Source organism: Perca flavescens, chromosome 3 (assembly GCF_004354835.1).
Source record: "Perca flavescens isolate YP-PL-M2 chromosome 3, PFLA_1.0, whole genome shotgun sequence".
NCBI classification, from domain to species: Eukaryota; Metazoa; Chordata; class Actinopteri; order Perciformes; family Percidae; genus Perca; species Perca flavescens.
In genome coordinates, this window is record NC_041333.1 from 4,369,352 (window position 1) to 4,394,165 (window position 24,814).

The 24,814-nt window shown below is 40.9% G+C and overlaps 1 protein-coding gene and 1 long non-coding RNA gene across 2 annotated transcripts in view; both read right to left on the bottom strand.

Moving 5' to 3' along the window:
• Positions 1 to 618: 618 nt before the first annotated feature.
• Positions 619 to 1,410, bottom strand: LOC114553368 (uncharacterized). The gene is made up of 2 exons (XR_003692299.1): positions 1,032 to 1,410; positions 619 to 963 (listed from the first exon to the last, which is right to left on the bottom strand). It is a non-coding gene; the product is annotated as an uncharacterized LOC114553368 (long non-coding RNA).
• A 4,721-nt stretch (positions 1,411 to 6,131) lies between these two features.
• cog6 (component of oligomeric golgi complex 6) overlaps positions 6,132 to 24,814 on the bottom strand; it is a 30,571-nt gene continuing 11,888 nt past the window's right edge. Inside the window, exons 5-19 of the mRNA XM_028573538.1 lie at positions 23,191 to 23,302; positions 21,631 to 21,713; positions 21,368 to 21,438; positions 19,808 to 19,901; positions 17,344 to 17,472; positions 16,109 to 16,200; positions 14,542 to 14,606; positions 14,340 to 14,431; positions 13,877 to 13,994; positions 12,624 to 12,755; positions 11,347 to 11,514; positions 10,097 to 10,198; positions 8,579 to 8,632; positions 8,395 to 8,474; positions 6,132 to 6,893 (exon numbers count right to left, since the gene is read on the bottom strand). Of these exons, the coding sequence (XP_028429339.1) occupies positions 6,746 to 6,893; positions 8,395 to 8,474; positions 8,579 to 8,632; positions 10,097 to 10,198; positions 11,347 to 11,514; positions 12,624 to 12,755; positions 13,877 to 13,994; positions 14,340 to 14,431; positions 14,542 to 14,606; positions 16,109 to 16,200; positions 17,344 to 17,472; positions 19,808 to 19,901; positions 21,368 to 21,438; positions 21,631 to 21,713; positions 23,191 to 23,302 (1,540 nt within the window). The 3' untranslated portion in view covers positions 6,132 to 6,745. The remainder of the gene's footprint in view (positions 6,894 to 8,394; positions 8,475 to 8,578; positions 8,633 to 10,096; positions 10,199 to 11,346; positions 11,515 to 12,623; positions 12,756 to 13,876; positions 13,995 to 14,339; positions 14,432 to 14,541; positions 14,607 to 16,108; positions 16,201 to 17,343; positions 17,473 to 19,807; positions 19,902 to 21,367; positions 21,439 to 21,630; positions 21,714 to 23,190; positions 23,303 to 24,814) is intronic.

Genomic DNA, 24,814 nt, shown 5'->3' on the forward strand with positions numbered 1-24,814 from the left:
AAAAAAAAACACTTCCACCATGTTCATAATGTTCTGCAAGGCAAAAAAACAACAACTTTGGACTGAGGAACCATCAGAGACTAGGCCAGGGCAAGCTGTATCAACTACTTCATGACAGAATACTTATAGGAAATGTTCCTTACCTGTTGAATCTGAGGCTACTTTTCACTGTACCTTTATTTGTAGGATTACTGTATTACTCCATGAATCAGAAATACCATATATGCAGGGTTCAAAATTAGCATCATCCACCAGCATTTGCTTCACTCACCAGCCAAAAAAATAATGGTGATCTATTGAGCGGCTGGTAAAACTTGAACATTGACTAGCCATTTGGCTGTTGGACGAAAAAGTTCACTGTGAACCCCGCATAATGTTTATTTTAAGGATTGTGAGCTATTCGGAAATGCCATTGGGTGTGTGAAAGCTACTCGTTCTAGGGCGCTCTAAAAAAATGTTTTTGGGTCAATCCTGAAAAACACTTTAAGAAAGAAATAACACAGGTGATGTGAGATAGAGAATACATACAAATCATTGACCTCATCAGTTTACCATACATATACAAAAGGCAGTGATCTGAGGATGAGATACGGACGCTCAACTTTAAACTACCATGGATGGAATAGAACAGAACAGATCTTTATTGTCATTGTTTTCAACAACACAACGGAGTTAAGCAGCTCTCAACATGACAGTTAAACAAACAAACAGAAATATAAAATTTAAATAGTAAAATAACAAAATAGAACATTCAAATCTCAGCTCTACTATACTGTACATATGCTGCTGATGTACTTAAAAAAAAAAAAAAAGGACACAATAAAAACAAAGTAGCTGCCAAAACTTGAATAGCACTTGGCCGATGCACCTGCACGCGGCTCCATCTTAGTGCAGAACCAGAGCGGATGCTGCCACCTTTGACTGGATCACAGCCTCCTACCGTTGCATCACCTTCCAGGCACTCTGTCGTCAAAACACAGCCATGAGTAATATAGTTAGGCTAATACTCACAGCCGTGTTTGTTTACTGACCCTGAGCAGGGACACATGAAAGTGGGGTGAGCGGGTCTTTGGCCGTGACCGCGGCGACAAGAACAACCCATGTCCATATAATCACTGCCTTTCTTCCTCTGCTGCACCCAACGCAGCTCGGCCCTGGGTCTTTCGCCTCACGATGGGAGTCACGGGACTGGGCTTTGAAGAAGCGCACAGCAGGTCCACATTCGGACCAATGAGAGCGGAGACAGTGCTCTCTGTGTGAGTAATGATTGACAGCATGTTGGATTACTCACAGAGGCATTAGTCATGCTGAATTTGTTACATGTTCTTGTTCTCTATTCTGTTAGTGTGAATAGATCTCTCTGTGTGTCAGGTTTATGGGTTTGGTCGCGTGCTGGCGGCAAACCTGGTGACCAAGGTTTGGCCCCAAAAAAAAAAAAAAAAAAAAGCATCTAAAATGTTCTTCAGTTTAAAATTCTCAGAAATTATTATAGTAAACAATCTACAAGTGATGTGAATACACACGTCACATTTCAAGAAATCTTCATAGTTTAATCCAAAAATCTCTCTTTTGTGACACACACAACTTTGTAAAATATGTCATGTTCACGCTGAAGAAAAAAAAAAAAAAAAAAAAAAAAAAGACACTAAAATACAACAACACAGGACAGATCTGGTCATTAGTGAAACAATTCAGAAATCACTGAACGCGCTTGTGCTCGGCCCCCGGGACTCGGTACAAAGTGTTCATACCGACAAAAGCAAACAAATGTTTCTGCTGGGAGGAAAAGCTTACACAATGAAGTATCACAGCCACACGCAATACTGTACAAGCATTCTGGGGCACCATCGGGGGGTCCAACCTTTTCCAACAGCGTGAGGGCAAGGCAGCTCCATCATTGGCTAATCTTTGGCAGGAGAGAGCCAGTCATCTCGGCGCTCGCCTCTCATCCCACAACTAACCAAACACTGTGCTGTTAGTGTCTCTGATATGCTCTGTTTATCAGGCCACCTGGACATGCATCTGGTCAGCCAGGGAGTATGCCTGTCAATAGCAATGCCAGATGGACATGCAATTAATAACTACGTGCCAAAATCACAAGCTGCAAACGCTGACTTTCGAGGTAGTTTTGAAGTTTCTCAAGCCCTGTGTTGTGTCAAGTGCACTGAATGAAATGCTAATTATGGTGACGGGAGCAGCAGAGAATCAGAAAAGAAAATTAATTACTGCACACTACCGTTTCAGGTCAGTACTTCACAGTGTCCCCCTTCCTGTGCTAATAGACAAATTACATAATAGCTTCCATAGAAAAAGAGCTTTGACATGAGGTAGCCTTTCCGAATAATAAAAGCAACGTGGAGAAATAATTATGAGTTGTATTGATACGAGGCAGGAGATACTTGATCTTCACAATAAGATGGATAACCAAGCCCCATGCTTGAAGCAGCTAGTGCACGAAGCATGGAGAGCATAATAGTTACATAACTAATGTCTCTATTCTACTGGGCTTAATAAAGTATGTTAGGGGTGAGGGGTCTCAATTCAAACCAAGAATTTGGGTAGGTGATGAAATTCAGAAACAAAGCATCCTGCAAGTATTAAGTAAGACCATGTTACACATAATGACTGATAAATTTGATTATCCAGAGATAAACGCACCTCCTCTTGCAGAACATTTTGTTTACAATGTTTGAAAAGCAGGGGTTAGGGCATGACCTAACTGTCCATAATCTGCAAGTAAATGACATGTTAACATCGAACACCTTACAGTGGTCTTACTTTGTCGTTTAGTGGCACAAAGTCCATTATTTCGTCATTCATTTCTTAACAACTTCCTTTCGGACATAATGTTATCTGTGTGGGAAGATTAGAGCTGGAAGGTAGAAGAAGGAATTTTACCTCAAGTAAAGAAACATACCAGCAGTTGTAAAGTTTATTTCTAGGCTCAGCATGTTCCAGATCCCCTGCCATTATCATTTTAGTCCATCTGGGGTAACCAGTTTGGAGTTTGTATTGACCTAGTCTCGCATTGCCAGACCTTACTCCACAGCACTGTGGCTGGCTACACCCCACATACATTCATTCCTTGGTAGGAGAAAAAAAAAAAAACACTCTTGTGGCGTTTGCAAAAGAAAACGCCACATACAATATTAAATGAAGTTAACTGTTGACACAATACAGTAATGTGAGCCATTTAAATGAGCTGATAAATGGTTAAATGTAATTTGCTCTTACCAATGTATCGCCCAGTCCCAAAATGTCCCAGTTAGAGAGGAAATGCCATACACATATCCTTTGTAAATCTTTACAAGCATTCCCTGAAAGAACCGAGCAGGCCTGCCTTGTTGCAGAATCCAAATTTTCTTTAAAACGTGCCATTTTCAGCGTGTAGAACCGAGCAGGCCTGCCTTGTTGCTTGAAGTTTGTTGTTGTTTTCCGTAGCAAAGAGAATTTGAGAACGGCAACACACAGAGAGCGGAAGGTGAGTGACATCCAGCATGTGAGCCACGCCCCGGATGTCAGGCAATTATCCTGGAAAGGTACTTCTGTTGATCCAGACTAGTATTGACCTATTTGCTTTATATAATTTAATTTTCAATATTCCGTCCATGCCACTTCTTAGGGCCGGGTTATGTTCGATCAGAACTAGTTTAAAAAAAACATGTCCGAACACAGAGAGAGGTAACTCAGAGAGGTAACTATGGAAGATGGGAGTTAATGGCAGTGACAGTTGACCTGGGCTCTTCACACAAATGTTCCAAAAAACTGTATCAGCAACATGATGGCAGCATCCTAAAGACAAATTAGCTGTGTCATTACTCTATTCAGTTAATATAGTTAAGCTTATCACTGTGGCCATTAAAATAGAAATGACATTTTAGTATATGCAAGTAGTGTATTTAATTTCCAGAAAGACATTCTGAAGGAGCAGTAGACACAACACAATTATTTTTAGTACAATGACTGATGTGTTGTTGTGACTGATATGTACAAAAGTAGCTCTTCCCACATCTGTCCAGAATTGAATTGTGTCTTCAATGCAATACATTAGAACAGCATCACTATATTGTGACACATATCCCCGCCCCCCACTCATTCCTCTTGTTCAACGAGTTACCAAATCCTACTTTGAGGAGCTGATGATTCATTTCCAAGCGAGGAAGCAACTCATGACATTTCTAAGCCTGAACGCGGAGAAAGAGCAGCATTAGTTCAGTAAGTGTGCAGTAAGCTGTGCATTTCTTGGAATAATTTTTCCTTTCAACGTTTCTGCTGAGGCAATAGATGAGACTCAAGTTGTTAGCTCTGGATTGACATTAATCACCAGTCACTGGAGCGAGAGGGAAGGGGGGGGGGACTCAATATTATCCTTTAACCCAGATTCCTGCTGGTCTCATGCTTCAGCAGGCAAAAGCTTGGTGACCGCTGTCATATGGAGCGGATGATGGGATGAATGTTTGCCACCCTGCTCACCACTACCTGCCTCTAAGTGGTGACTCCACCACCTCTCACATCTGCTAACTCATTAATACAGCCACCTGCAGGGGAAAAAAGCTCTCACGTGCTGAACTGTGAAGGCCCACATGTATTCACACACAACCGATGTGAAGCTGAGTAAGTGAGGGCGTGCACTGTGTGTATTGTTACACATGGACAATATGTTGTTATTCAGTAATCCTGCGTCACAAACATGATCCCACTTTCTGCCAAAGAGCGCTGTGTAAAAACACTCAAGAATCCTGCTTGTATCTGACCGGAGCCAAGCAGAACTGGAAGAGAGACAGAGCTGGTCTATTTAAAAAGGACTTAAGAGCGCCGTCCAGATGCTGAACTTTGTGGTATTCCATTTATTCCTAGTACTCAATGTCCTGGCCAATGATATCTGAGTAACATCCGGTGAGCTGGGGAAATCCTGGGTCTCATTGCTGGCAGCGTTGAAAAGATCTGCCTGCTGCCATGAACCTTGATGTCAGATATCAGAAATGAAATGCTGCCTCTCAGGCCAGATACCATAACAACAGACTGGATCAATATTTACTTATCTTTACTGTTTCAGTTGTGCTTTATTGGGGATTATGTGGACTGATGTGATATTTAACGCCATCATGTCACAACAGTCCAATGCCGTGGGGTGTTATTCTGAGAGATGAAAAATACCACACTTTTGGGATCAACTGTACAGTTTGTGCATTTACAAATAACTTAAAGAGTGTGGTTACTTTAAAGATAATATAGCAAATAATTCCTTTTGGATAGATCTAAATTGATGAAAGCTGGAGATTGTCCTCATGAAATCAAAGCCTTTTTAAGTCTTTTATGCATGCATTTAATTTAAAACGAGCAATCGACAACACTGTATTCCTTTATAACAGGTACCACTGCATTATATAGAGAAAACTTTTCATATATTAAAACATCAGTTAAAATATCAAAACATAAATGACTAGAAGGTATATTGAGTCCAAAAGACACTGGAACATTGTGAGAACGTTAGGATTAGTTTTCATGCTAATCGAATGTGATCAGTTTTAGCGCAAACTGCTAATTAGCTTATAACGCTAGTCGTTGGGCAGAGGGTAAAAAAGAAATATTTCTATACCACTAACAAGACTCAAAATAGCAACACAATTCCACGGTAGCAAAAATGAGGGTCCCTACATGTAAACCGAACCAGTGACATCTTTGTAAGTGTACAGACAGTTTATGAAAATAATAGTTTATAAAGACAGTACCGACAGCACGTATACAGGCGGGCGCCATCTTGGGAAAACAGTCACGACCAGTCGAACAACGTGTAACCAGTAACATAGCTAAACACAGCGTTTGTCGTTTGACTGGTTGTCTTTTTACTTTACCCGTACCCCGACAACTAGCGTTAGAAGCTAATTAGCGGTTTGCGCTAAAACTGGTCACATTCGATTAGCATGAAAACATATCCCAGAGAACGGTCAACTCGGTACAAATGGGTTATTAACCCCTAGGTTCATTCTGCGTGGGATTTCTCCTTTAATGTGGCACTAATGGAGAATACAGAATTTATTTCTCCACCTATTTAATACAACGTAATGTGTTTTATATGGTCACAGTTCATTTAAAAAGGTAGAATTTATAGTAAATGATTAAAGCCAGTATTATTATAGTCTGGTTTATACATCTTAGTCAGCATGGTAGACATTTTTTTTTAAAGCCAAGCGAGATGGTAAAACAGATTTTCCATTGTATCCCTACAATTCAAAACAGTTGAGATGAAAGTAAACACAACGCTGGTGCTGAGATTCCTCTTAACATTGTGGCGGAATTTTCCTGACCACTCTAAAGTGTGGAAAAATAAGACCAGTCTCTTAAAAATTAAGTGCATCCTTTTGATTTATATAATGTTCAGTGTTTTCATAAAAAGAAGACATTGTTTTGTACAATTATGGACATGGTAGAGTACATGGTAGTAAATCAGACAGAAAAAAGGAAACGTGCTTTACAGAGAGAAAAACAAGTCGACAGTCTGCAGCAGTGAAAGTAAATGGATCGTATTCATATAATGTTCTTTCCTCCAGGAGTGTCTCTCTCTGAGGTCAGCGACCCACAGCCCCCATTTCCCACAAAGAACTGCACCTTAACAACTACTTTTATATACATTTGTGGTTTTGTGCTGTACAAATTACACAGCTCTTTAAATAACCAGCAGGCTGTCCTTCACTGGGGCTCACCTCGTGTTTTTGAGATCAATCAGGTGTGACCGAAGTGTCTCTCAGGACAGCAAGGCCTGGACCTGCTGAGGTGATCGGGGTAGCAGGTTCTCAGGGTCTTTGTAGCCGTTAGCTGGGCTGGTCAGCGCGCTGTAAACCTCCCCATAGGCTCTGCACACCAGCTCTGTGGACTGACGGAAAATCTGCTCCCTGCACAAACAGATACAACTCTACATTTTTATACTCACGGAAGAAAGTACCAGCAGTGAGTGGCCTTTTTACATTTCAGGTCTAAATCAGACAAACAGAACTATGCTGTGATTAGTCACTGATCAAGAGCTGAATAAATTAGCCATGAGTAAGAATTTGTCCTAATTACTTTTTTTGTTTTTTGCAGTGACCGTTGCGTGTCCCCAGTGTCAAAACAATGAGTGGCAGTATGTGGTACACACTGCCATCTATGGATACATATTACAGCATAAATGCACACGCATCAGCTGTCAGCCACAGCAGCATCATATACTGATTTAGCAAAGAAAAGACTCTTCAAATAACAGTATTGTATTCCCTCCAATCACATTAGAGCCATCTATTAATCGTACAGTGTTATTATTTTTTTGTTTGCTTTTAGAGCTGCAACAATACGTCTATCGAAAGAAAACTATTTAGCAACTATTTATCGTTGTAGTCATTCTAATTAGAAACCACATATCTTGTTCTGCTTCTTTGGATTTTTGTCTATTTCAGTTCTTATGTACGTTTTTTCCTTTAAATTATTTGCCATAAAAATCTCAACATGTACCGTTGCCTGAAGGACATTATGTACTTCTAGTGGGGTACAAATGGAGGATGCAACAGTCGGACCAAAGTGCCCAGTGAGATGACTCAAGGACACAGTGGGAGCGCCTCGGTTGTATCCAACTCAGGCTCTTGAGATCCATATTTTTAATTGGCCCACAGAGAACACCGAACCATAGTGCTGTGTATAACACCTTGCTCCATACCAAGTGCACTAACACGAAATGTGAAACAATGGGAGTCTGAAAAGTGCATTCCCATTATTTGTGTGTATTTGAGTGTTTTCAGAGTATTTTTGTGTATTTAGGTGAGCAGAAAAGCAGACTTGAGAGATAGCAGGAGAGAGAGAGAGAGAGAGAGAGAGAGAGAGAAATGGAGGAGGAAGGAGAGGAGGGAACGAGTTTGAGTGAGAAATGGACCAGAAGCTAATTAATGGCGTCCTGCCCATCAGTCCTCCCATGTCCATTAATAGAGAACATTAACCTGAGGTACAGAGTGCTCCTCAAGCCTGCTGCACTTCCCAGTAAACGTGACTCATAGAAAGAGCCCTCCAATGTAGCAGCTGGATTGAGCTAAAAGCATGTGCATTTTCTGATGACAAATGCAGGCAGTCCTGCCGACCGCTCTCTCAATGTGTTGGCGGCTTTGGCAATTTAGCCTCCAAACTCGCCATGCATTTACTGTAGTCGAGTGTTTTGTTTGGAATGCAGTAATGATCGTATTACATCTGGGAAACTAATGAATGTTGAACATTATTAGGCCAACGCTCCTGTTCTATTTTTATCACTCTGTACATGCTCTTTACCCTGCTGAAACTGTTGTAAACATTTAACATCAAGTCTGAATATTGCATGTTTGCTATACTTTCCCTGAACGGAGAGAGCTACTATCAACAATAGGGACAGGGACTCACTTGATGGCTGCACTGAGCAGGAAGTTGAGCTGTGGCATCACAATAGTGTCTGGCGATGACAAGTACCGATCGAACTGGACCTGTTGTTTGCGCAACAGAGTTATGAGCAGGTGATGAGTCAACGAGTGAGAATGTATTGATTCGTGCAGGAAAATTTGCTTGGTTAATACACAGTGTAACTCACCATGGCTGCTTTCACAGAAGAGCTGTCCATGCTGGGGAGGAGGGACAGAGGACCCTAAGACAGACAGACAAGGAAACATCAGCTTAAAACTCAACTCAAAGTCACAGTGTTTCAACAGCAACAATGTTGAATCTCAGAACCGAACACAAGTCAAGGGGCCGAGGTCCTTTAATCATTCAGGTTTGCAGGCAGTGTTGAAACGCTTTCTTCCTTTCTGACTACATTGCACCTCAGCAGCTACTAAAAATGGATAGAGGCAGGGACACAGTGATGGCTGAATGAATGATTTTCCCTTTTACTTTTTAAATGGCTGATTGGTTGGTTACATGTCATGGGATGTTCAGTCAGCACGTCTCCATTTAATTACATGGGATTCAGACTTATTCATATATTGAAAACTGTTAGCCAGAATACAGTTTAACATTTAGCCCTAATTTACAGTCCTGAGGAAATGTACTGGGAAAAGACGTTTTTCTGAATACACCAAACTTGAACATAGTGAATCTTCATTTGTAAACAGAGAAAACTAATTCCCACCCTAAATCCTGATAGGTAAAGCCATGACTTTGTGAACACAACAGCAGGTACCTTCAAGGCAATTAACTGACACTGATTATCCAGAATGGCAACATTAAGTCAGGCTTAAATGCCTAAATTGCCAACATTAAAAGCAGCAAATAGAAGGCAGTGCAAGGGTCAAAGCTACAGTGCAGTGATTTTATGGGGATATGGGCACATTAACAAACGCACTATGAGCCAGCAAACTCATCCGCTAGCTGCACGCCAGTGTTGTTTTAATTACTCTTTTCTTGTGCCCGACTGTTCATCGGATGTATCACAGAAAATAACAGGGATACAACTTTAAGCAGACAGAGAAAGTGAGCCTGAAAAGTCTAAAATAAACCTGGGGATTCTTTTCAGTCATTGACATCTGGTAAGCCGTCGAGTGTGGACAGCTAGACTTCATCGTTTCAAACAGAAGACTATTTAAAGTAAACCCCAGGACAGGCCACCCGAGGAGAGAGGTAGTGTGCAGAAGAATGACAGTTCTTGATTGAGCTTTGCGTTGAGCTGCTGCAGCAGCAGCAGCAGGGTGTGGTGTGTCCCGACATGACCCAGGGTTTCAAGACTCGCATGCTAAACCACAACTATGGGTCTCAGTCAGCCCAGTGGCAAAGTGTGTTACAAAGAGAGGGGGGGGGAGACTCCAGGGCATCGGCTCTCTCATCTGCACACGACAATTCTGGAGAAGCTATAAGATTTGTAATATGACCTGACTCCTTCTGTCCGTTTCTCAACTGAACATGTGAAAGAAATGCTATTATGCCCTAATGAAGACATCGGTCATGTGGTAACCATAGCAATAGTAGTGTAAACAATACTGTTAGTGGCTGTTAAGTATAAAAGACGACCATTAGGGACTCTAAAAGGAGAGGTGTGTTAAAAAAAAAAATCCACAGTTCTATAACTTCATGAGTGAGTGCATGTGGATGTGTGGTTAAGTGCTCAGTGTGAGACCTGCTCAGTGTTCTGGACACAGCTGTAGATGTAACTCAGTCCGGCCCTGGTCAGCACGTAGGAAGCCTGCTCGTTGATCAGAGTGTCAAGGTGAGCCTCGATCTGGAAAATGTGAGAGACAGTGGCTTAACATCCAGTCCGATGCCTGCATTGTGAGTCAATGGTACTTGTGGTTAATAGAGAACCACTGTGCCATTGATAATAAAACTTCCACAGGAGCTCTTGTGGTGCTCAATTACAAAAGATGTGCTAAAAATAGAGAATAGATGGCGCATTTTAACATGAACAATACATGACGCACAGCCTTCTATGAAACAGCAAATTAAATCTTTTTAATAAAAGATTTGGGCTCTATGGGTTTTGGGTTATGAAAGGAACAAGAATATTTTTTAATGAACAATACCCCTACGCACAGACAATGTTATGACTGTAAGAGGAGTTTTAAAGTTGAAGTTTAATGATTGAGTTTGTCTTGTGCGACTACGCTGTGGCCTGTCATTACTAGTTTCATGCCCTTGACTAATTATGATGAAATGTCAAAAGGTACCTAAAACATGAACAAAATCACCTAATTGACAGATTCATTATTCATATAATTCTTATGATATTAATATTGGTCTTTCAGGTGGTGGTGGGCAGGGTCCGACCGACGTGACATGAGGCGGGGAGTGGTTGAGTGCTGATTTAACCTGGACAGTCACAGGTGTGTGCCATGATTGCGATTTTGGAACAGGTTTCTTCCAGCGGGAGGGGAGTCGAAAAGACCGGGCCTCAAGCGAACGGCTGTGGAACACGTCGCTAGATGAAGAACACCACGAAAGACAAAGGACCGAAATACTTTCTTGTTTCCCCCCACCACAAACTTCGGCATATATACACCTTTTTTACTAATCTGAACTGAGACAACAAAAGAAGGATCTGGGCTGGCCCGGCAAGGACGCCGTTGGAGCGGAGCCAAGTTAAGCACCGGAGCGTTCCCAGAGGCAGTCGTCGTCGTCCGAACGCAAATGATCAGAGACTGAGGTGAGTCAGTGACACCACGCAAACCCCTCCAGAAGTAGGAATGCCTTGAACCCACCCAGGTTGGTTAGTTTCACACTCACGCTGAATGCAACACGTAGGGAAAAGGAGGCAGAGGGGTGTTTTTTGTTACCGGCTAGGTTAACCTGTAGTAGCGGTGGTCTTTGTGGTAAAAGAGCCCGCTTAGTTTTGCGCGTTCGAAACAATATTAATTTACAATTAGGACAGACCTGGAACTCGAGCATCTCAAGCCTCTTGTCAGTGAACTCAAAGAGAGCCAGGGTCGTCTTCATGACATACAGCGAGTTGACCATGTAGGTAGCCATGTCAGCAGTGCCGAGGTTACTGGCAGACACAGTGCATAACTGTAGGAGGGGATCCAAGATGCAGGAGAGCACCTGGGAAAGACAGAGTACAACAGAACCATAAGAGATGTGTGAAGCATCACTGGCTTTGGTCAACGGGTATTATTAACATATTCATTTCCGACAGATTCACAGCAATTGGTAAATATGACAATGGAGAGGGACAAGTTTGACTTTCATCAGAATCAAAAAAGGATTTATTGCCAAGTAACAGTAAGGAAGGAATACAAGGAATTTGCCTTGGTGGTTGGAGCATACATAAACAAACATATATACATTAATATGAAATAAACAAATACAGAAACAAACAAAAAATACAAAATAGCTGTTTAACATATTTAAAGTGCTCATATTATGCTCATTTTCAGGTTCATAATTGCATTTAGAGGTTGTACCAGAATAGGTCTACATGGTTTCATTTTCAGAAAACACCATATTTGTGCAGTACAGCACAGCACATTGCTGCAGCTTCTCTTTTCACCCTGTGTGTTGAGCTCTCTGTTTTAGCTACAGAGTGAGACATCTCACTTCTGTTCCATCTTTGTTGGGAGTCGCAGATGCGCAGTACCTAGGTAAGGACTACTAGCCAGTCAGAAGCAGAGTATGAGGGCGTGCCCTGACAGTAACTAGGTAAGGACTACTAGCCAGTCAGAAGCAGAGTATGAGGGCGTGTCCTGACAGTACCTAGATAAGGACTACTAGCCAGTCAGAAGCAGAGTATGAGGGCGTGTCCTGACAGTACCTAGATAAGGACTACTAGCCAGTCAGAAGCAGAGTATGAGGGAGTGTCCTGACAGTACCTAGATAAGGACTACTAGCCAGTCAGAAGCAGAGTATGAGGGCGTGTCCTGACAGTACCTAGGTAAGGACTACTAGCTTACACTACACTGTGTTACAAAGTGACAAGCGTTTGTCTCTGAAGTAAAGGCTGGACTACAATAGAGTTGTTTGGAGCAGTTTACAAACAGTGTTTTCTGTTGGAGATGGTAATCCCTTTGGGGGGGGACTTTGGGCTTTTTCACTTTGTAAACCTATTACATGCACAAAAAAGATATATAACAATAAAGGAAAGGGGAAAAGCCAAAAAGCATAACATGAGCATTTTAAGAAAAAAGAGGCTGCATGGTTAAGTATAAGTTTACCTGAGCAAAGTCAGCCTGGCGGGCATCCAGGGGAACCACTGACGAGTCGTGGGAGGCCAGCACCTCCCTGAGGAGGGAGAGTGTCTGAGTGAGGGAGGCTGTAGGTCCCAGGTCTGCTGGCGGTAGCTCCACCTGCCCAGGCACACACAGTCAGAACAAGACAAGGTATGAGTAGATGGAGCGAAAGAGCAAGCGGCCCACATTATACAAAGCATTGAGTGAGGGATAATGTAGAGCGTGCCGGTCATGATGGTGAAGGTCTTAAATGCCCCTGAAGGGGTTTTAATTTGCAATAACTCTACATTATCCCGCTTATTACACGTCTGCTTATTAAAGAAATCAATGATTTGACACAAAATATGGATTCAAAAAAGGATTTCATTGATTTAAAAATGGTCCTCCAGAGTCTATGATCAGAACTGCGTCCATAGCAACGGTCTGTTATTCACAGTAGCGGTCTGCTACACAGAAATAACAGAGCGTAAAATGGTGTGATTGACCAATCAGAATCGAGTATTCAACAACGCCGCGTAATAAACATCCCTAATGAGCAGCATGATAAGACTGAATATACAACTGCTTCCTGCTGCTACTGAGAGCCTCAGCTTGTTCGGAGTCAGTAGAGCTTTTTTTTAATGAAAAGGGTTTTGATTTCATTGGCTTCTGGATACACAACACAGAACTGAGGCCAGCCACCGTTGTCCACCTAATAGAGCAAATTATGAGGAGGCTGTGTTCCTGGCATTAGCTGGAATTGACACCAAAACCCTCTGGGCCTCCAATTGGATTAACAGCGAGCTACAGGGATAATTCTTGTAACTGCTATTGATCACGACACAGCCAGCATGTTATGTGGAAAAGCTCCCGCTCGTGCTGAGGTATATTTGGATGGCAATTTAACTAAAAGGTAATAAGTTTGGTGTTTTTTGGCAGCTAGCACCATTTCGATGCTGTGGCATAAACTGTTTATAAGCAAAAGGGCTTCAGAAATAGCCTTGTTGTCTTTGAGGGTTTTGACGCCGAGCTGAAATACACAATGTGTGTCCACAGGGTTCATACTGAACTTCTGCACTGTCATTTAAGCAATTTTATGAAAGAACATTGCGAACAGTCAATTAAAAAAAAAAAAAACAAGGCTTCTTCTTCACAGGTGATGGCACTGTTTTCCTAGCAGCCACTTTCTCTGTACAACTGTACAAGAGAAAACAATATCTTAGATTATTCAAATAGAAATCATCTTACTCTTACTGTACCTTGTCCATGAGTCTGGTTGCATGAAGGCTCAGGCTGTTGAAGAACATCTTTTTGCTGAGGATGTGCATTTCTTCAATAGTGATGAGCAATGAGGCCACACTGGTCCCAATGATGGAGCTGGACAAAGACCAAATATGTGGACAAGTCAGTTAGGACTGCATCTGGTTACATTATCAATTATGATTTTATTTTGAGTCATCAAAAAAAATTTAAATCTACAAAATGTGTAAATACAGCAAAAAATGCTCATCACAAGCGCAAAGAGCCCAAAGTGACATCTTCAAACTGCTTGCTTTTGCAAAACAAAAAGGTATTCAATTCACAATGATACAAAACAGAGAAAAGCAGCAAATTCCCAAATTAGCACAAAAAAACAAACAACCAAAATATGTTTTGCTCTACAAATGACTTGTAGATTAATCGATTATCAAAATTGTTGCCGACAGTTAAAAGTCAAAATACCTGATGGTGTGGTGGTAGAACTTGAGAAGGTTGGACAGCTTGTAAAGCAGCACAGCACCAGGCTCAGCCACAATGACCTGTTCTATCCGAACCTGAGGGACAGAAGCACAACACACCGAGTGACGACATGACAGAGCACGAAATGCATTTAAGGAGCTGGTCTGTTTCTTTAATAGCGTTTTGAACATATTTGGATGCTCACTTTCAGTGGTCTGCAGACTCCCTCAGTGATGTGTCCAACCACCTCCTTCATGTTCTCATCCACATCTAATGTAAGAGGGACAGAGACAGACCGAAACAATGTATTTAAGTCCACTTGAAGGGAACAATTTACAGGGACATAAATATTAAGATGCAATTAAATACATATACAAAATCATGGGCCATTGGCATACATACAGCCATAATATTAAGCATATGCCTCTGTTCACATGGGTATAAGTAACAGCGTCTTCGCCATATATTGCGGCTGCATATGATACAGGACAGAGCACAGTACTTTGCTAGTCGTTTAGCCCTCTTTTGAGGCATCCCAAGCTGATGAGCCTTTTACAACCAGCCTGTGTGTGTCCTAAACTGCCAAATAAATAATAGGGCAATTTGGGATTAAATACTATAAGTGTTCTGAGGATACCATGAATACATGCACAGTATTAATGAATACCATCCAGGGTATACATGTACAGTATAACACTACAGAATGACATAGGGACACAACATTCCTAATTCATTCCTGTATTAGTCTTAGGATGTGTTCACACATTCATGTTAACTCCAACGTTTACAGCTCTATTTTTGAGTTCACTGTGTTTAGGCTGGTGAGAGCAATGCCATTATTCAAACTTAGGTGGCACCAAGATTTCAAGTCTTTATGTTTCAAATGCACGACAATGATAGTGGAGCATGTGTTGGCAACTTAATTCTTGTTCTCAGGCTCCCTCCAACAATGCTACTATAACATGTATGTAACATGTAGTAGTAGTAGTAGTAGTAAAAATGAGAATCCAAGACATTAGACATAAAATTGTGCAGAAGTTAAAATATAGGAATTAAATAGAATATATATTTAATAGAATAAAATGAAATGTAAGATAAGATATAAAATAGAATACCATGGTAGACTGGTGTACAGTAGTGATAAAATAAATAAACTGTAATATAGACAGGATGAAAAATATAAACCGGTAGTAGAGGCAGTATACAGGTGGCACTGTGTAGCCACACTGACACCTGCCTGCAGGGCTCAAACTTTTTCCAAGTCAAATATCACATGAATTGTTAGTTGTGAAACGATAATCACAATTAACTGCAGAAAACTACCCCAAAAGGGTGTAAGGAGATAAATGTTGACACTTGATAACCTGGATGTTAAAAACCACGGGCTGCTATGAGAACCAAAAAAACATAAAAACACAATTAAAATAAATAAAAGCACAGGATCAGTCCATCAGCTGGACTAAATGTACTGGAGTTAGATTTGTCCCCACCCTACTGAACGACTGGTTACCCAAACTCTGTCCAATAAACAAGCTACTTGGGCGTCTGTGTGATATTTGTTTACAGGCACCTGATTCACCTATAAAAGATTAATTATTAATTAATTAATAGATGCAACAAGGCAAACATGTCCAATGAGGGCAACATTAAAACAAAAGGGGAAAAAACAGGTGTAGGTGTGATCACACCCCTTGAAATTGAAGCTGTGGCATGAACCGTGCAGATGATGGAGAACTGCAGAGTGTGAAATTAGCATGCAGGAAACATCATACCTTGCAGAGTGACTTGTTTCAGCAGAGCTTCTAGGTGCTCTTTCTCCGACGCGGTGGCTTGGTGCAGCCAGGCCAGCATGTCCCCAACATACCTGAAAGAGCAACAAAACAGCCTGTAATAAACAGTACGTCACCGAGGGGGTCAACCTGAGGGCTAATCGTAACACGACCAGACCACAGCTACAGCCAGGCATTGGTCATCTCAACGACTTTTGGGGTTACATAATGCTGGAAAACAGCAAGATTAAACTTGAATTAATGTGTGTAAGCCTGTGTGTGTGTGTGTATGTGTGTGTGTGAGAGCGTATGTGGACATAGGAGGGTGAGAAGGAACTTGATGTTCTTAGAACTGCTGATGCCTCCTATAAAGTGGAGGTGATTCTGTGTTTGTTTACACAAACACAGAATCACTATTCTGAGAAAATCTCCCCTTGGCTCCTGGGCATAGGAGGAAGAAGGAAGAGGATGTAGTAGAGCAGGAAACACAGACAAACTCAGACACTGATCAAATAGACGTTCAACATCATCTTGAATTGGATTTTAAAAGTTAAGAATCTCTGGAGCTTGGAAATAAATCTAATAGATTTATAGTTCAGGAGTCACGGGATTTACAATCAAGGGATAGTTGTGTTTTTGAGGACTTGTAATATATTACTGTAATATATTTAGACAACCCCACTGATTTAATTTGAATGTCTCTGTATGTAATGTAGTTTGGAGTTCTGCTAAATTGTGTTTTTCAAAAGTTCATGCAAAATCCTAATAATTGCAAAAACTGTCTGGAATTACTACATGAATTTTACAAAAGATATACACGGTATGTGTTTTCATCAGCTCTGGTTGTGGCCACGTGTAAACAGGAAACAGGTTGAAAGTTTGAGGAATTGTTTAATAAAAGGGAAGTTAGCGTAAATAACGCTATAAATAACAAGTTGTCGTTAAGTTCCAGTAGCCATTCATCTTTGGAGATGCATAACCGTATGTGTTCCTATCTTAAAAGGGGAGATCATCTTTGATTTTATGGACTTCCTTTAATTGAGCTAAACTACACTGAACACATCATTCAACAACATCCCATCAAACTCAAGGCAGAGATATTGAGGAAGCATCCATGAGTTTCTCCAATTTTTATTTATTATTGAAAGAAATACTTAATTTTCCATCCAAACTGATTTTTCCTCTTGGTGTTATAAGAGTAAGAAACGGCAATGTTCAGGTCATACATGACATTGTACCTCATAGGGTCATGTGAATGCATCTCTATGGGGCGGGGAGTCCCTCCCAGCCCGCCGCGGGTGAGGGCGTCGATGAAGCCTCGGACCACTGCACTCCTGCGCGCAGTCCCAAACTCATCCAGAGTGTACCTGACGAGACAGAAGAGAAAGCGGGCAGCATTCAACACCCAAGCCTCATGAGAAAGAAGGCGTCCGCAGTGTTTGCGTGCAGACTGTGTGTCGGAGGTCAGTCGCTGACATACATCAACAATGCAGGCAGCTTGTTTAAAAAGGAAAGACTTTGAGGTTGTTTTGATTATTTGGCGGTGGCAGGCTCTGTGACAGACTAAACAGAAGATAGGGCTGAATTCAGTTTCCAGGAACGCCGGTCTCCACTTTCTCAGCCTCAACATCCCCAGCCAGCGCATGGCCTTGAAACACTCACTGGGTACTGAGACAGGTGCATTTCAGAGAATGTAGACCGACAGAATGAGGGTCTGCCATGAAAACATATCTTGGGGTAAACGTGGGAAACTTTCCTTTGTGTTGTTTTGTTCTAGGGACAAAGTTACACTGACAGTAAGCTACAGGAAATCTGCGAGAACTTTGACATTCTTTATACTATCTGAGCACAAATTGCTCTCCTGTGCAAGACGGTATAAATCATCATCATTGCACGCAAAATAACATTAGTAATACTTGCTTGGGCTTCAGGCATTTAATTTTTTTTTCTCAAATGTTTTTTTATTGAGCTACAGATTATTGTACAGACAGTGAATTAGTCAAGTCAGTGCTCGTATTTTTTTTATTTTTTTTTTTTAGAACAGTAAAATTAAAGTTACAACTATTAATCTGTATATGTAAAATATTCGTTACAGAAAAACAGAATTAAAGCATACAGTGCAAGACCGAGAAAAAAACTAATAAAGAAAGAGTGTAGAAATAAATAAAATAAAAAAAATAAAACCTAACTATGAAGGAATTTCTGAGTCTCAAAGTTGGCAAATCTGCCAAATTCTGTCAAATTCCTGTGTTTTTGGTTTTGGCGCACAACTTGGCGTGCCAAAGTCTATTTTTGAACCTAAATTGATATGAAGGCCTGATCATAATCTGCAAGGGGCCGGATTTGGCCCGCGGGCCTTGAGTTTGACACGTGTCCAGTATACCCTACCCAGTCTACTACTTCTACTCAACTAACTCACTCAGGAGGTATAGTAATACAGTGCATATATGTATTTTATAACTTTCATTGTGACAGGTAAGAAACCAAGGGCTGCCAGGTCTTAATGTAATGTCTTTCATTACATATCTTATCCTTTCCAGATGTAATGTATTAGTCAAATCTTATGTGTAGGGATCATTGTCCCTTTCCATGACATCAAAATCAATTTTTTCGCTGTAATGAGGAATTAATGTTGGAACCTGGAAAATGTTCTCAACGTTTCAGATGTTATGCTTCAGGCATTTTAAAGCACTAAAAGGTTGGACCCAAAGGTATAGTATATAGTCATGAAACTCTTTGTTTATCACCTAACCCACTGGAAGAACTTGAATTGAAAGGAGTTAAATGAGGATTCAAAACAAAACAGACAAGGGGACATTTGGAACGTAGCTGCTACAAAACAAACCTTTGTTGAATTTTTAAATGAATGTCATATGATGTCTCATATAGATTAGTTAACGTACGTATTTAATGGGCATAATCACAATGATTTCAGTCTTTTTGAGCACTGCTTTATTAAACTATGAGGGAATAGATTTGGATTAATTCATGCAAAGTATACACTTGAAATTTGTACTCCTACAGGATTTGTAATACAAATGCAGAGTTTGTTACAATGCTGATTTCTTTTCTGGTGTCTTTCTTCTTTGTTTTGGTGGATTTGCACTTTTCGTCTTCTGCTGGCTGGATGGTTGCGCCATTTTCTCTTGCTTTATATTATTTTTTTCTTCATTTTCAATGTAACTGGCATGCATTTCTGCTCCTATGATGAATGGCAGTGCCTGTCTGGCAGAGATATGCAGAAGTGGTTGGAAAACATTTTTAGGGCTAAAGTTCCTTTTACATTTGAATAAATGAGTATCCATTTCTTGATTTTACACATTTTCAAAAACATCCACCACTACAGGTCTACTAGCTGTTAAAGCTTTAGCACGTAACTTTTTGATATTAATGAACGTCCGTTACATTCAAGCCGTTGCCAAACGAGTTTCTACAAAGCAAATTAAGACTCCAGACAACTCTCCCTGTATCTGGGGAGGGGGGGCTGTGCATGATCACGGAAGGCTTGTATCATTTGGACGTGCCAACAGTGTTGTTGTCATTGGTTAGAATTCCTCATGGGGGCAACAGAAACTACACACTAAATCTGTTAATGCTCTTAGAAGAGATGTAAACACTGATTGGCATGGAGAGGAAGATAAACGAAGAAATGGACCATATAACGTGCGTGTATGTGTGTGTGTGTGTGTGTGTGTGTGTTACTTGTAAAGGACAGGTCGGTCTTGTAAGGCTTCCATGGCTTGAGTCAACACAGGGCAGATATCACAGGTCTCTTGGGTCAGTCCTCTGCATTCATCTTTGTAGAAAGAAGGAAAAAGGGACAGGAAATGTATCTATAGGAATGTAGTCTATATCCACAACGTTCCACTTCTGGGATTTCTGAGGACTATGGTTAACTGCTCCTCAGATCTCTGCAGGGTAAATCCACACAGCTATCTAGGCAATATGTCTAATCTGAGTTTTCTCTCGCACGACTAAAACAACTTTTGAACGTACACATGTTCCCCCGAAATAAGTTCCTTCCCGAGGCTATTTTGCAGCGGCTCCGTGCGGAGCTTAGCGCTGCCCATGGCGATTGTGATTGGTTTTAAGAAATGCCAATAAACCCGAGCACGTTTTTCTCTGATCACAGAATGCTATGTAGACAAGCCAGACCCTCCTCCCCTCTGCAGCGTGTGGAGGATGGTCTGGCAAAGCGAGACTAATAGGAACAGGACACTATTATCCAACTAATAAATAGCTGCAGTCTTTCTGGTAACTATGCTTGCATTATGCTTCATTCATTGTTGCTAAATGTTTTGGGCCATGGCAACCCTGTTGGCAAGGAGCAAATCAAAGCACCAAGAACATTTTTCAATCATATTTTCCAATGAGTTTGTCCCAAGAAGCCAGTCAGTTTACTTATGCTTCAGACAATACAAACAATGAGCAGGCAGTGGCCAATCTTCCAGACTGTGGGGAAAATGGGTCAAAACACTCCACTATTGTCGGACCATACCTAATGCTTGAAATACAAGCAAATGCCCTCTTTAAACAAAATGCACTAATATTTTTGTAAAAATGTAGTTCTCCCTCATAAACTACTGAAAAATGCATGTATAGAAGAGAGCCTTCACAAAATAGACTTACTTACTTCTACTACATGCAGAGAAATTATAAAACAACATTATAACTGACAGCTCTTTCATTTGACCATTACCGAACGTCCACTTGCCAAATTTCTGGATTTGTGTCTTTGAACAATTCTAAAGCACAGCAAAATAAGCACCTGTAGAGCAACTCATAATTTAGTAGACGCTTTATATTTTGTTAATGAGTATTTACAAAAATGAGTTTTCTGTGATCTAAATTGTTTATTTCCATTTTAATTTCAATGACAAAACACATGGCTAAGCTGAGTAAAAATTGGGTTTCTGGCATTCTTTTGGCAAAACTCAGTGGTTATGAGTCACGTGTCCTCAAATGTGTCCTATACACGCCATTACTCTCACTTGAAAGAGCACAATTCTGTATTTAGCTCCATGCGGTTTCAAATAAAAAACTACTGACAAATAATCAAACAGTAGAAACTTAAGAAAAACTTGTGACAAAAAACTCAAAAGCCTGATTATGGGAGGAAACTTTGCATACATTTCATTCCTTTTTTCAAAATGCGCTTGCTTCATTGTCAAGTTCAAGTTCAGTATGGAGGCCTTGAACAATGAGGGTTACTGTGAGTCAGTTTTCTCCGTCAGTGGTATTAACTGTGTGTGCTGTACTCACTCTGAGCCCAGCGGTAGAGCTGCTCATAAGAGGTCTCCTGTAACACGGCCATCTGCTCCATGATCTCTAACCTGCAAATAGCGCACAAACCAAGACCACATATTACATACCCATAACCTGCAGCATAGTGTCAGATCCCCGACGGTGACATAAATACCACACTTGGATGGGTTTGTTTTTCCCCATTCAGGGTGGAAATGAATTTGACAACTAGAACAGCATGGCTGTAAACTACACTGTTGTTTCATTGACGTGCACCTTACCCCGCAGTTTGCTGGTTGGTTCGCAAGAGGATTTTCACATCCTCGTGGATGTGCTTCACTCGTCTGAGAGCTTTGAAAAAATCCTGGGAAATTAAATGACACATGAACATATTAGGAGCGATATGGGTTGCAGTCAATATACTGTTTTTTGGTCCAAAAAACAAAAACAAAATTATAGCTTTGGTAAAAAAAAGAATTCTGGTGTGACCAAGGACAGCTTTTGTAACTGATCATGCAATTGATTATAAAAATAATAATTTGGGCTGTCAAAATTAATGCGTTAATTTTTTAATATTTAACTCGTTAAAAAAAAAATTAACAAAATTAACGCAGCTGTGTTTGTTTACTTCATGTGGCGGCTGAGAAACGTAATACGTCTCCATAACACCAGGTGGCGCTACTCTGTATTGTTGCCCAAGTAATGAAAACCGGCAGCTGATTGGACGAACGCGTCACATGGGTTTGTTTTCTCCAGATATTGAGAGCCAGACTGTCATGGCGGCCGTTCAGAATACGAGCTCATATTGTACTAAGATAGTTCACTGAAACATGTTTCTGAAAACATTTTAAGCGAGAAATAGGCCGTGCAGTTGCTGAATCTGTCTTCATTTCAGCTCAACAAAGGTCTGTTTAGAAGATTTTCGTCAGATTTTGAGAGACTAGTCACGTCACCTCACTCCGCTCGCCATTTCTGGGTGAGTCCCGACTGCCCTGCCGCCGACTGAACTCTCGGCTCGTTGGAGATGAACTGCGCCTCGCCTGTAAAGTAGACGAGAGCAGGCGACAGCAGCCGGGGACGGTGGCAAAAATCTGCTCTCAAGTCAGACAGTTTCTAGGCGTTTCCAGCAGCCTTCAGCAGGACTAAATAAGCCAAATTGTTGCTGCTGTTGTTCTGAAAGATATTAAACATTCTGAACTTAGCAGAACCTTTCCTTGTTTGTTTTTTTCTTCATATTTGCAAAGTTAAATGATTTAGCATTTAAATATCCATTATTATAAGCTTCAGTCTCAATTTAAAAAAGCGATTAATTACAGCAAATTGTGCAATTAATTAGTTAATTTCTTTTAATCGATTGACAGCCCTAATAATAATAAAATAAAAAAACTTGATTTGAAGCTTACAGATGTTTGGTGTTATTTCACATGCTAAATAATATTCATATCACAATCATATAAAAAGTAAAAGGTTTTTAAATCATTTTGTTTTTAGCATGTACTGTATAGTAGGTGGTATACAGTATAGTGTAAAGTCATAGGGAGGATGGCAGGAAAAGATAAAAAATTACATTTTTCAAAATCAGAAACTTTGGTTAATGGATGTGGAATATCTTGACCACATTTTACAACATATTAGATACTGTAGCAGCATGTTGGCAGAGTGAGAAGATCAAACTCTTCAACTACAGGGCACAGATAGCACTCTCAAGCAAAAAACTGAAGGGAAGTGACAGCTACAGATTGGCAAGACACTAATGTGTACCTGATGTTGCCTCCTCCCATCCCGTGGGTGCAGATGGGAGGATTCTTTCATTGGCTAGTCTACATTAAAATGGAGAATACCTCAGTAATGGGTGCATCCCGAGCCCCTCGCAGTGTGGACATCTCCTCATTAGACAGCTGGAACTTGGCAAGGAAAGCCTGAGCAACCTGAGCTCTCACCTCCAGGCGGTGACTGGGGGGAAATAAGGGATACATGTTGTCATTTGCCATTGTTGCACTTTTATATATCTTTATAGATAATTATTTTCTCCTCATAATGTTTTGTCATTTCGTTTCTGTTTAGTTCAGTTGGCCCTTTGCTTGTAATAACAATACAATTTGTTTTGTCTGTCTTCAAGGTTTAATCCTGGTGGATTTTTAGCTCACAACAGCGTCCAGATTATTCCTTCCGTCTTTCATTGTTGAGTTTTATCACTGTATTATGTCCCCCCCATTTGTGCTTTCTTACTGTGCAGATAAAAAGCCCCATCAGTGTGGAAAACTGGCACAAAGTATGCATGCTTTTATTAAACAAAAAATAAATGATGCATGTTGTCAACAAGCTGTAATGTTTGGAGTCCTACAGCAGATGGCAGTCATACTCCTCACACACACACGCGCACACCGTTGCTCACAGTGAGTCTCACACAGTTGGGGTGAGACAACAGGGTGGGACACAGAGTTAAGATGTCATGTGCAGGAATAAATAACAGAGGAAGACAAGAGACACACAAAGAATACAGAGCCAGATACTGGCCAGGTTTTGTCACTATCGATAAAAGCAGAGCGATCACTATCAGTGTCACTGCAAGTGTCTCAACACAACAGTGACCATAGCAACCACCCCAGTCAAACAGGGAACTCTGTCACGGGACAGCAGAACAACAGCGAGCACTCCCTCTGTCCCCAGCTTTCCATCCAAACCACCTCGTCTATATCCCCCTCCCCTCCCGTCTGCGAAAACAAGGCTGGATCAGTAAATCACCAGGTTGTTGTTGTGGTGGAGAAGAAGAACCCGACATTATCGGACCATTGTCTCTCACGCGGCTATTACCAGAGCTCAGCCAGCTGAAAGCAAAGGGTTGTAAATCTGTTACAGGATTCTATGATTGACTATTTCTCTGTACAGCTCGTGGAGCCTCACACGCAGAACCTCAAGGAATCTTGAAATTGAATCGCAACGCACAAAGAGGACAGCGTGGCTGGACCGGCGCCTTCAATTCCATGCACAGATTGTCTTGGGAATTGCAGCAACCCAGCTACAATATCTAAAATTCTAAGTAGTGAAAATAATTATTATTATAACGGTTTAATTTTATCCACACAGCAGGCCTGTCTCTACTTAAAAAAAGGCTACATGCTTTCACTGTGAGATTGTCCAAAGCAATCTTTAAGTCTGTCACAAATATTTAAAATGATGGGTCTGTTATTTAGGTAATATAACAGACACATAGCATTTGTATTAATGATACCCGTCACTGCCCAACCTTGCACACATGAGTACAAATAGACACTGAAGTTCAAGACAGAGTAGAGAAAACTGATGGGAACCCCCACCATGCTACTGAGAGATAAGTTAAAACATGAGGCACTTCAGTTACCTCATATTCGATCACATTAACAGTAATATATAAAAAATTACAAGCTATGCCAATGAGGCTATTCATTAAAATGAGTGATGCATAAATTAGACAAACTAATTCCA